Source organism: Cajanus cajan, chromosome 10 (assembly GCF_000230855.2).
Source record: "Cajanus cajan strain Asha chromosome 10, NIPB_CcT2T_4, whole genome shotgun sequence".
In the NCBI taxonomy this organism is placed as follows: domain Eukaryota; kingdom Viridiplantae; phylum Streptophyta; class Magnoliopsida; order Fabales; family Fabaceae; genus Cajanus; species Cajanus cajan.
In genome coordinates this window covers 35,407,214-35,420,073 of record NC_138526.1, presented here as the reverse complement: position 1 = coordinate 35,420,073, position 12,860 = coordinate 35,407,214, and the positions used below count along the sequence as shown (strand labels likewise).

Below are 12,860 nucleotides of genomic sequence, written 5' to 3'. Positions count from 1 at the left end.
TTAGAAGCAAGTGCAAGAGCAAAACTCTTATACAACAAACCAATATTGAATCAAATCTCAATTATAACCCAACAGATTCATCTACATAGGATTCTACAACAGAAATGAGAATGCTACAAGACCAAGCATAATAGTAAAACCCTTCTACACTCCCATTATATGTTGCTGCTTTACTAGGAAAATTCCCAATAACATGTAGAGAGTTGGAGATTACTCCCTAGAAGAAACAGACATCCAAGAATAGGAACATGTAAATGTAACTAATCAAATGGAACTTCCCTGCAACATGAGAGAACTTAGAAATTAGAATCATACCAGAAAACAAAGGAATCAATGTCTCCAAGTTATTACAGAAGAAGTGTAAACAAACTAGAGATGCCTCCGGCTCCGGTGTCTCGAAAAAATTCTTCTATTTTGAGGTTGTTGCATGTGAGGGAAGCATATGTCAGGAACAGAAAGAACACTGTCAGATGAAAATTGAGGGTCTTTTGGCCAGTATAACCCAGAAGCTGTAGGTGGTGAAGGAATTTGAGGAACTGTCCATGACGAATCTGGAATGCGTTCCAAATAGTTATCATCTTCCTCCATTTCCTCTTCACTTGATCTTAAAACAGGAGAACCAGAATCCCCAATCTTACCACAGTCAGCCTGCAATACTCATGATGAAAGAAAGAGGTGAAAAAGAAAATTACAGAACCATACAACCACAGAGATAGTCATGAAACTATCAAAGCACAATCTAACCGGAAAGTTGATGAAAGTTTACTTAGAGTTTGTTTGTTTACAAGTTTCAAAGAAATTTTTAGAGTTTCTCTACTGAAAATAAAGAATTTTTTTTTTAGTTGATGAAAGTTTGCTTAGAGTCTGTTTAATTACAAATTTAGAAGAAATTTTCAGAGTTTCTCTACTAAAAATAAAGAGTTATTTTCCTGTAGAGAAACTCTCAAAACATACTTTTATAACTTGTACCCAAATAGACAGTTAAAATGTCAACACACAAATAATAAACATGGATACTAATTTAGGAAAAAAAATAGAGGTGTATATGATATATACCTATAGTAATTTGACTAATATTTATAGCATTATTCTTAAAATAATCAATTGAATAAGAATAGTCACTAGGAAAAAAGTCTCAAGTAATTTAAATGTTGAAAAAACATGCCGTTGACATACCCTCATCAGTAAATTATGCACAGTAATTCCATTCCATATTCTAATCTAATCTAAATAATTTTAACATACAAAACCAATGATCAGGGGATACTACGCTATGAGGGTATATTTCAACAACTATGATTATGAACATACCCTTGATGATCCTTCCATGTAATCATAATTCTGACTGAAATCGTTTAGGCCCATAAATTCGTCAATCGTCCACTGTGACATATTTCCAGCTGTAGAACCACCACCAAAAGATTCCTTAGCTGGTGGAAAATCCCCAACTTCAATGGGTAACACTTCATTGTAATCTGATGATGGCTGAGGCACTGTGGAAACCTTTCTAGAGACAGAAGAAGATTTTGTGTCTGAAATTTTCTCCCCAGAATCTGTCTTCAAAGAAGTTGAGGAAGTACCAAGTTCCGTAGCTTCAAGGCCTACTCTTACACCAGTTAGAAGAAACCTCTGATGACCAGAGACATAAGCGTTTGCAGTGTGTATTGCCAAATCACATTTTCTGCAGAGCAGAGCACGGTCCTCTAGGCAGAAAAAATAGCCTAATGCTTCCTGTAAAGAGTAGCAGACTCTACCATCATCACAAGCTGATCCAAAATGAGAAGCAGTTTAAATTCACATCACAGTCCAATAGAAATGAGAATAAAACATGCCATGAATAAATGACAGAGTTGGAAAACAGCACAGTGGTTAAATTAGACCCACAGGAATAAAAGGCATAGCTTACAATTACTTATCAACATGAGCACAGAAGTTTTCATTGTTAATAAGACTAATATTTATCAAGAATTCAAGTGCAGTTTCAAGCATGTATGTTATAGTTTTTATTTCCAATTCTTGTTTTCACTAATATTTACAAAACAACAGCTGTTCACCGTTTCAGACATAAATATTTTATAATAAAAAAATAAAGTGGAAACAAAGGTAGCATTCTTTTGATTAATAGTGAAAGTGTAAAATGAGAACTGAACATTTTTCAAACCAAATAGACCTTCGTGACCTTAACTAAATATAAGGAATGATCTTTCTATAAAATCAGAATTTATTGTAAATCCTCAAGATGTAGAATATCAATAAAATAAACACATTTTTGTGATCAACTTTCTTTGGTGGCTGGTGATGGTAATAATCGTAGTAAAGGTGATGTCAGTAGTAATGAGTAACAACAAAATACTCGTAACAGTGATCAATAGTTGTAGAAATGATGGAGGCAACGGTTAAAATAATGGTCATGGCGGGGGCCATGGTGATCAGTTATCACTGTTGTGGTGTAACAATGACAAAATTTTCTTAATCCTATCCTATTTATTCCTAAACCAACTCCTCTTTGAGATGAATTTTAAACTAATGAACATAATATGATTAGCAAACAGGTTAAGCTTATCCTGTTCAAACGACTCACAAAAAAAGCCTATTGTATTTATTTTATTAACCACCAAACAGGCCCTTAACACTACCATTTATATTCAATTCAATCAAATATGGAAAACATTAACAAAAGCTGGAAGCATGCACTTATCACTAAACCTCACAAGCATTAAACCCCTATTGCTGCAGATGATATCAATCATTTAACTTCTTTGTAATCCCACCAAAGACTAAAGAACAAACATAACCACCACCTCATATACTGAGTAGAAAATCCGCAAAACAAGTCATTCCAATCCTCCTAAAAATCTCAACAGCATCAAATACAGCCGTTTGACCAACCCCAACAACACCCTCTTTCCCATACATTAAGCACATCCAATTGATTCCAAAGAACAGAAAATCCACCAAACAAGCACAAAGTAAAATCCAAAAAAGCAACACACCTGACAAATGTCACATTTGGGCATATGAGAGGAAGAGGTGGAAAGAGGCACCCTCTGGTGCTTGCTGGCGAGCTTGTTAGCCGCATGAACCTTCTCATCACACTCCCAACACAGAGCAGCCTCATCAGCACAGCACAGAACCTTGGCCTCCGCAGCCTCACACACGCTGCACTGAATCTTCATCCTTTCTACCACAAACCCAATTCCAGTTTCTCCTCTCCCACACCAAAAGTTGCTTCCTTCCCCTCACAAAACACCTCACTCCCCAAAAGGGTCTCAAACTATACCCTCTATTCTACAGAAAATAATCAAATTAAGGGGAATCGGAGAACCCCACTTGGATTGGAGAGAGAAAAAAAATGAAAGAGAAGAAGAGGTTTGGGGCAACAAGAAGCAGAGGTGCAGGGTTTAAGAAGTGGAGTGAAAGAAAGAAAGAAAGAAAGAAAAAAATGAAGGATATTTTTTGCGGCCACGAAGTTCATGTACACGTGGCAGAAAACGGGTAGTGTCGTGGCAGAGGAGACCGCCTGTGCTGGCTTCAGCAATGTTACTACTGTAAGAAATCGAAATCTTAAAAAGAACAAAAATCTTGGATTTTTTATTTATTTTATTTTCTCAAGTATTTTTTTTGGATATTGTTTTGTTACGGTTTGAGGATATGTCAATCCGTGTGATGCTCTTCAGCCTTAAATATTGAGCAGGTTCATGTAACAATGCCAATGTGTTTTTTTATTTTTATTTTTTATCAACAATATGAATGTTACATCTGTTAATTTATTTTTTTTTGGACAGAAACAAACTCGAACCATTTCATTAATAGTTAACTGATAAATTGTAAAAAAACAAAAATCAATAATAATTAAATGATAAATACAATAAGAAATCAGATGACAAAACTTGGGATTAGTATGATTAGTAGCTGCAATTACAAGTGAATGAGTGATTACATTAACTTTCTCTTCACAAACATAAAGAGAAATATACAATCAATCATAAAAGATTCCAGAAATTCATTCGGTAATGTTTGGAATAGGAAAATTAGCGTACACTTGTCTCAGACAGAAAAGAAATTTTGTCTCTCAATATTTTATTTAAAAATAAAATTATCTTTTAAGAAGAAAAAAAAACTAATAGTGGGTGAATTATGGGAGAGAAGATTTATTGAAAATAAAAATGTTTAAAAGAAAAATAGATATAAAAAAGAATATCTCTTTTAGTATAGAAGTATAGTTTTTTTTTTATAATAAAGATAGGAAAGATTATAAAGATGGTCTCAATGAAGATTAAACTTAAGTCCTCATGCTTCTAATTACTAACCTCTCTCCACTCAATCACTAGGCTAACCCTACTAGTATTGTACAGAAGTATAGATATAATGGCTCTTGTCATATATCAAATAATGAAATTATTTTTTTACAAACATTATTTTCTTTTAGTTTCAAATACAAAAAGAAAAAAGATGGTATATTAATTGAAAATATAAGTAAATCTTAATTAATTTCACACTATTTAATGAAACTAATTATAAAACATCTTTCATTTAATTGAATTTTTATTTTAATAATTTTTTGAATACTCCTTATACATGTGATAAGTGTTGTGTTTGAAAAAAAATTTAAATAAATATCATGTTAATTTTTTAATATAGTATTAATGATATTTTTACATATATAGCCCTCATAATTTTATTGAGAAAGTTGTTATTGTGTTACAATGTTTCCAGCCAAAAAAGTGTATATAATGTTAATTTTGAAAATTTATTATTCTTTTTTACATATTTATTTATTTTTCTTGATATGTGAAAAATAATTTAGGATAACACTTATATGAAACAAAGGGAATATCATATTTCAATGAATAATAGTATAGGAGAAAAGTTTTTTTAAACGAAATTAGTATAATTAAATGATATTAATTAACATTTTTAATAAGCATTTTTTATTTTACTTTAGCATATGCTCACAATTAATATATGTTGTTACTCTATTGAGACTTATTGACCTAAGCATTAAATTGCTTTTTTGCAGCTATCTTACATGAATTGTTTTTGGTTGCGTCGAAAGCTTTGATAAAATTTAAACCTTGATCATATTGCTACTCTCTCCGTGTCAAATTAACCGGTTTTAGTGTTTGAAAATTGATTCAGAATGATATTCTCACTCTTTAATGCAGTATTAATTATATTTTTTTAATTTGTCTCTCATCAATTATCAATTAAAATAAATGCATTTATTAAGAATATAGAATTATATATATATATATATATATATATATATATATAGGGATTATAATAATACCGTATAACTTTTACTAAGTATTACACTGCTCAATAATTTTATATTAAATGTGAATTTTGTAAATCCAACCGTTAGATTGATATACAAGTATAAAGTGATATGAACTTTCTGTCATTGACGCGAGGGAGTATTTTTGTGAGCCTTTATGCAGGAGATTATGGATTTTACAGGAACCCCTCCAATTTTCTTTTATTGACCGATTATTAAGAGTTTCGTACAATTTTTAGAAACATCAATTTTAAAGGCATAATCACAAGGTCAAGAAAGAAAAGAAACAAATGGATATTTTATTGATATTCACAAATGTTCATACAGAAAGATTTACAAAAGGAATTTCTGAAGAATGGCTGGCCAAGGTTGGCTATACATTTTAAACTACAGTTATTGTGAGAAACAAAAGTATTTTCAACTATTTTGGATTAATAAGATATTAGATAGTAAACTTTAGTTTTGGATATTTTTTCCTTTTTTCTATCTGAGGACTTTCTAGCTTTATATTTTTGCTCACCGGTGGAGGGTACACATCCACTAATTATGGGAAATGCTTTCATTTATGTAAACAAAATGAGAAGGTGAAGGGTTGTGTCATGTCCCGTTGTACCCTATGAGGATGGAATGGAGTTTTGGGGAGTTTGCAAAACGTGAAGTGAGGCCCCATGGTTGAGGCAAAAGAAAGAGGGGGACGGAAATTAGTTCTGGCATGAGTGGATATTTTGTAGCACAAGAAGAGATACACCATGGTTTTAGGCGAAAGGGAGGGAAAAAAAATTGTAGTTCAAAACTTGGATCTCAATGGGTGGAGAGGATTGGAGCAAAAGTGGGATATTTTGTTACATTGATAGAGAAAAATCAATGTTTCTGATAGTTAAATCGGGATAAACTTATTTTGTACCACATAAATAGTTAAATCCAATGTTTCTTGAAAAAGATGAGTGCTATTGACATGTTTTTTTTAATCAAATTTTATTTTATCACAAATTAGAAAATTGAATTGAAATACAAAAAAACAAAGAGAGAGAGGAAAATAAGAGGGGGAGGGGAAAAGATTTTTAGATAAAAGGAACACAAAAGAATGGTTTTAGGCATTGTGATCAAGCTACTATCTTTACGATCACCTGGTCTTGGTCAAACTTAAACTAGGCCTCTTTTTTTTTCATAAAATCTAGGCCTTAAAATTGCCTATGGCTATGCCTAATTATGGCCTCAAGCATAGACCCATTTATCTCGGCCTAGTAGTAGTCTCATTCATTTATCATAGGCCCACAGATCATAATGGCTCGGTTGGTTTTCTCTAACTCATTTCTACATCCATTATGGCAATAGAGTGATGCCATGCAATGTGCATTGTATGTAATAAATTAATAATTAAATAACAAAAAATCACAATTATAACTGATGGCAACATATTTAGGCTTAATACATAGTTTTACCACAATTTTCAAGCTGTCTATGATAAGAATCAATGAATAGTTAGCTGAACAGTCATTTCATTAATAAGGTACAAGAGTTTATGTAAACATTGGAGATACACCCAGTAATCTATCATATCATAAAATACAAGGTTAAATATTTTTTATTCTTGAAAATATCACGATTATTTGTTTTAGTTTCTAAAAAAATTATTCATGACTACTCCCAATTCTAACAAATGATGTGATCTTACTTATTAAGGAATAAAAACATGAAGAACTAAAATCACATCATTTTTTTAAATGTGAACACTAAAAAATGGATAAAATTATTATATTATAGGAACTATAACTAAAATTGACAGGGGACTGGCATATTTGGTCGTGTTACTGTATATCAATTGCAAGATCATTCTTTACAGCTAGTTATTAGAACCAAAATACATGTTCAAGATGGGCCTGTTTTTAACTTTAATAAAAGGGGTATAACAAAGCTCTTGTCCACTATAAAGGATAAAAGAAGAGATGCACTAAGTAGCAAAATGCCCTGGCTATCTGTGAATCACAAGATTCTCCATTACGAAAATAATTCCCCCTTGGAGCTTATGAGTGATACTTAAACTGGAAACTTTATCCTCTTCAATTTTTAAGTCAGGACACCTTCAAACTTAGGGCCTGGATATTAATGCATGATACTCTGAACTGCATTTGTAGCTCAAGTGCTCAACCCTTAAGAAGGAATGGAACATTGCAAGCCTATAGACATTTCAGCTCACGTGGCCTATATTTTTCATTGAACACACTAACCCTTCGCCAACATCGATGTACGGTGAAATTTACATGACATCTCTAACTATAACAACTGATGAGGCAAGATAACTTTCAGAACTGGTGCTTTGGAAGATATCTCAATGGTATCCCCATCTTGGATGGTATAATTGATATGAGAACCATCAATATATATCACACCTTTTCTGCAAGTCCACGTGGCAACTATTGTCTGGTCACGCTTGATCAATCCATGCATAAAGTCTGAGACTGCCCCAGGTGAAATGGGCTCCCTTACCATGTACTGGAGATCCTGAGATAAAATGGGCATTGGAAATCCACCTGCTGAATGCATTGCAGCAGTTGAACCAGCAGCGGTTGAAACTCTTAGACCACTTGATCGGCAGTTAATTAGAGGGGAACATGGTTGTTCACCCTCTTTGATTCTGCAAAAATACATGCTTAGTTGGCTTCTTTACAGGGAACTAATGCTCTGAGATGAAAATAGTAAACTGTATGGTTTAAGAGTTTTAATTTTTCATAGGGAAGCTCTTACCTGAAGGAGAACCTGGAAAGTGAAGCAGGACATGGATGTGCAATTAAGACATCATTGAGAGCAAAAGTTGATAAGTGCAGCCCATTAACAGATATCATGGTTCTTGTTAGCTCGGAAGGAACAATTTGACCTTCAAGTGTACCATCTAAAACCTGAAAAGGATTTTACAAACTAGATAGAAAAAATATTATACCGAAAGCAGATAGCCAACTAAAATGATCGTGTTTACAGTTGTTCAAGGTTTAATGATGGAAATGACCAAGAGAAAAAAGATCGTGTTAAATGATTTGGATTGAAGCACTAAGGATTACAGGAAACCTTCTATCTGATGTTAAAGTGGAGCCATTCGTTAAGGAAATAATTTATTTCCCAGTGACACAAATATGAAAGCAAGCGATGACCAATATTAGAGAAACCAAACCAGTTGTCGAATTAGTCAAACCTAGTGCTTCAAAGCTCCGGCAATGGCAGGGTCTAAGGAAGGGTCAGACTGATTATGGGTCTATTGTAGGCAGCCTTACCTTGCATTTACAAGAGGCTGATTCCACAACTGAAATAAGTGAAAATTAAATATATATTTTTAACATTATATAATATATTAAGTAATAAACTGACATAAAATCATAAGAAACTAAGGTAAAATTTTGAATTAGTATAAAAGGACTATACTATTTTCCAACTCGCATAAACTTCTGTATAGACAATTTTAGGGTAAATTTTTATTTTATGAATAGATTCCCCTTCACAAAATATCTGCAATTGTGCAGCAGCCTTGAAGCTCGTCAACTTATTATGGACTAGATTGGTATCAAATTGTAAGTTTTATAACAAAATTGAAGCCTGCACCAAAGTTGAGTGGCCAAAACAGTATTTAAAAGGAAGGAAATGGATGTTAGATACACATCAATGTAGGCTTTTCTAATTCCCATCAATCCATCGTTGATTAGAGATAGACTCTGAACCTCAAATCAGCCCTATCTCTATTTCATGCTAAACTGGCTTTGACAGGTAAGTAACAATATAATGATTAAATTGGTTTCACAGGACAAGAGTAATTACCGGCCCATCATTATGATAAATTAACAATAGTGACATCAAGTTTGAACATTTCAGGTTACTGCATATTCAAACTTTCATTCTACCCATGCTTGCCGCCACACCTCAAGGAGTTGCAAGAAAGAAAAAATGATTATGCTAATATACCCTCCATAGGTAGAGAAGAGCTAATCTTACTTGTTCAAAGTTTTCAAAAGTTGCAGCACAAAGATGGCCTGTGCTTCTGGTAGCATCAAACTCACTGCTGAACTCTTCCACCTAAAGAAAATGAAATATGACCAAAACCGGCTGCCAGGTCAGATTGGTTCTTTATTGGCATAATCCAAAATGCTATGTATCTGAAATCTGAAGCTAATATATCAATATTAAAAGCAAAACTACATGTATATATACCTCATCAATCTGTGTAGGGTCAGAATTCAAACCAAGAACAGGAATTTTGTCATCCATTAAATGGCCAGCCTGAAGAAGAGTTCCATCACCACCAACTGTAACAACAAGGTCCACATCATTGATGGGATGTGACAAATTGTTACGCAGAACAGCTTTCCATTCAACTGACTTTTTTTGCAGAATAGCTTGACAAAAGTTAATTGCATCATGATGCACCTTCTGCCTATTCTCCAAGAACTGTATGATCTGAAATTTTTCCAACAGAATTCAAATTTCAAACTACACTAGATAGAACTACAAGTATGCATAATATCCAAGAAAAAACGCAAGCCCACAACCCTGGAAGCATCCCTTATTAAGCAAGAATCATATCATATAAAGGTCAAATTCCTGGATACTTCCACAGGAATCAAAACAGAAAATCAGCTTAGCAGTATGTTATCCTTTTCTTCATATACACATAAATACACACACACATGACAATTGAGAGGAGTTAATCTCAGCCATTCATACATGGCTAGTTATATAATCAATATATGGTCATTCACATATGGCTAGTTATTATTAGTTATATTAATCATTCTGCTGAGAGCATGCTATCACCTGAAATCCTTCACATGCACAACCTCACAAACAAAAACAGTTATTTTCATGGTTTTAGTTCATTTAAAGGTTTTAAATTGCCGTCACGGTTTCAACGCAATCCTTGGTCTTGGGGGAAATTGCAGACAAATGCGATTGATACGGCCGCAATTGCGGCCACGGTCACTCCAAAAGCCTCCACACTGCAGCCAAAATCACGGTTGTCAACCATTTTTTAAACACTTGGTTCATTTGTAACCAATTACAACCCCATCTTTTACCAACATAAACAAGCACATATAATCAAGCATCGAGCACTAAACTGAAGCTTTTGCAGCTTGAAATGAAGGTGGGCAGGAGGGAAACAGCAATGCAGCTGGAAAGACACAAAAAATGTTTGATCTTGTGACTTCCCACCGACCCATTTTAGATTCCAACCCAGCACAGCCAAACAAACCCCCCCACCCACATTGACATTTCATCAAGCAGCATATGTGCACACGGGAAAGTGCGGAACCAAACCCTTTCAACCGTGGCACCCAGAAGAATACCCAAAAACGCAAGCAAAACAATCACATGAAGTGGTAACCGAGCACGTTAAGGGCACATGGTTGGTGCAGGCAATGCTGAGAAGAAGGCATTACCTGAGGGTGGATGTGGGAAGGTGGTGAAGACACGCTTAAGGGTTTTAGCAGCAGTAACAGTCTCTTCATCATCATTTGCTTTTGCTCTCTCAGAATGCTCGCAACTTGCAATTGCAGGTGCACGCAAAGTCGCGAACAAATCAATCAACCAACCTTTACTTGTTGGTTATGCAAAATGGGTTTTTTTTTTCTTACAAAATAAAAATAAATAAATAAAACTTTATTTCAATTTTGTTCTTCAATTTCTATTATTGAAGTGTTTGAGTGGTTTTTATCCCTCAGTTTTTTAGTGATTTAATTTTAATTTTTATATTTTTAAATTTGTAATTTGGTTTATCAGTCAATCTTTTGAAAAAAAATTATCCTTCGATTTTTTTTTATATTTTTATAATTAAAAGTTTAAATTAGAGTGAAGGTTAGAACCAATTATTTTTTGAGACCGAATGCAGTTAAATTTATTAAATTTATATGATATATTTAATGCTCACATATTTATCTTTTAGTTATATCTTTTAAAATTTTGAGATTTGAACTTATAATTATACGTGTAAAGTGAAGAATAAGATTTAGAATTGACTTAATGGTTGAGAAAGATTTTAAGAAATATATAAAGACTTAAGTTTTATTTTTGATAATTTATTATATTATGAAAATAAAATTGTACAATAAAATATTTATTATTGTATATAAAATTCTTATAGAAGTTATAAAGTATAAATATTCCCCTTTGTCACTCCATTTTTATCATTTTCTTCTCATTCTTCATGTACCTTTTCATTGTTTCAAAACTCATTAAAACTCCTTGTACTCATAAGGCACACAAGCATGTAGAAGGTGCTTTAAGTTGAAAAGAGCATTCCTCAACCCTAAAAAAAATCTGTAGTTCTTTGAAATTCATTTAAAAGTTTTGTGATTGTTTCTCTCAATATGTAGAAGCTGCTTTAAGTTAAAAAGAATATTCCTCATCCCTAAAAAAAATCATTATTTGTAATTCTTTGAAGTTCATTTAAAAGTTTTATGATTGTTTCTCTCAACACCATAAGAGATTGACTTTTTTCTCTTTAGTTGTGAATAACTAGTTTACTTAGTGAAAATTATTATATTAGTAGTTCTTGATTGTGATATAATTTGTGTTAAGTTGTAGATTAGTAAAGTTTACCAAGTCAGGCTAATAAGTACTAATGATAAATAATTCATGAGAAATTGATGTGAATTTTGAAAGATTAAAGAAGGTACTTTTAAACTTTTCCTTACTTTTAGTCATCGATGTTTATTTAAGCATTTTTTTTGAATATTCATCATGAGTTCTTTGAAGAATTATCGTTCATCTTAACAAAGATATAATTTGCTATATAAATTAAGTATTCATATTATTTTAAAGTGTTATCGTTCATCATAGAAAGATAATATGACTTATGAGTTAAGTGGTTATAGTAATTTCATGTGTTACTATTTATCATTACAAAGTGATAATACAAATAATATGCTAAGTGCTCATAGTATTTCCCCACTTCCCATACAAAAATAGACTACTCACCTAGTATTTCCCCACTTCCCACACAAAAATAGACTACTCACCTAGTTAAGAACAACTTTAAACCTCTTTTAAGGTAGTTATGAGTTTTTTTTAGTTTATAAATATAATTTTAAAAATTAAACACATTTGGCTAAAATACAACTAAAATAATTTTTAACACAGTTTTAAACTTCTATATTCATTTTTTATAGCAATTTTACATTCATTTTCAAAAAAAAAATTGTGAATTTGGTTTTTAGTTTAAAAAATAAACTCTCTTTGCTACATTTGACAATAGTGTTTTATGCTACAATCACCACCAATATTAAGACTGTCACTAGAACCACTACGAGCACTACCACTAATGTCACTTGTGCCACCATTATCGTCTACTATCATCATTATTGTCATCATTATCATTAATATCGCTAATACTAACATTGTCATCATAAATATCATTGTTATTGTCATCATCATTACCTCTAATAATACTAATATTGTTAAACCAAAGACATTTTTAAAACACACAATTATCCAACATTTTGATGATCACAAAACTAATATAAATTTTGATAGACCAATGGTTTATGAGCATGTGCAGGGATATATGCATCCAAAGAGAGAACAAGAAGATTTGTGTATTGAG

The 12,860-nt window shown here is 32.5% G+C and overlaps 2 protein-coding genes across 2 annotated transcripts; both read right to left on the bottom strand.

Annotated features, from left to right (window-relative positions):
- Positions 1 to 3,422, bottom strand: LZF1 (light-regulated zinc finger protein 1). Its single transcript, XM_020351364.3, has 3 exons — positions 2,994 to 3,422; positions 1,312 to 1,731; positions 1 to 648 (listed from the first exon to the last, which is right to left on the bottom strand). Exons 1-3 carry the CDS (start codon positions 3,174 to 3,176, stop codon positions 370 to 372), a joined length of 882 nt encoding a protein of 293 aa, XP_020206953.1. The 5' UTR covers positions 3,177 to 3,422; the 3' UTR covers positions 1 to 369.
- Positions 3,423 to 7,057: 3,635 nt separating this feature from the next.
- NADK3 (NAD(H) kinase 3) lies at positions 7,058 to 10,906 on the bottom strand. The gene is made up of 5 exons (XM_020351365.3): positions 10,699 to 10,906; positions 9,473 to 9,718; positions 9,257 to 9,337; positions 8,024 to 8,175; positions 7,058 to 7,913 (listed from the first exon to the last, which is right to left on the bottom strand). The coding sequence occupies exons 1-5, from the start codon at positions 10,771 to 10,773 to the stop codon at positions 7,553 to 7,555; spliced, it is 915 nt and encodes a 304-aa protein (XP_020206954.1). The 5' UTR covers positions 10,774 to 10,906; the 3' UTR covers positions 7,058 to 7,552.
- Between the last annotated feature and the right edge of the window lie 1,954 nt (positions 10,907 to 12,860).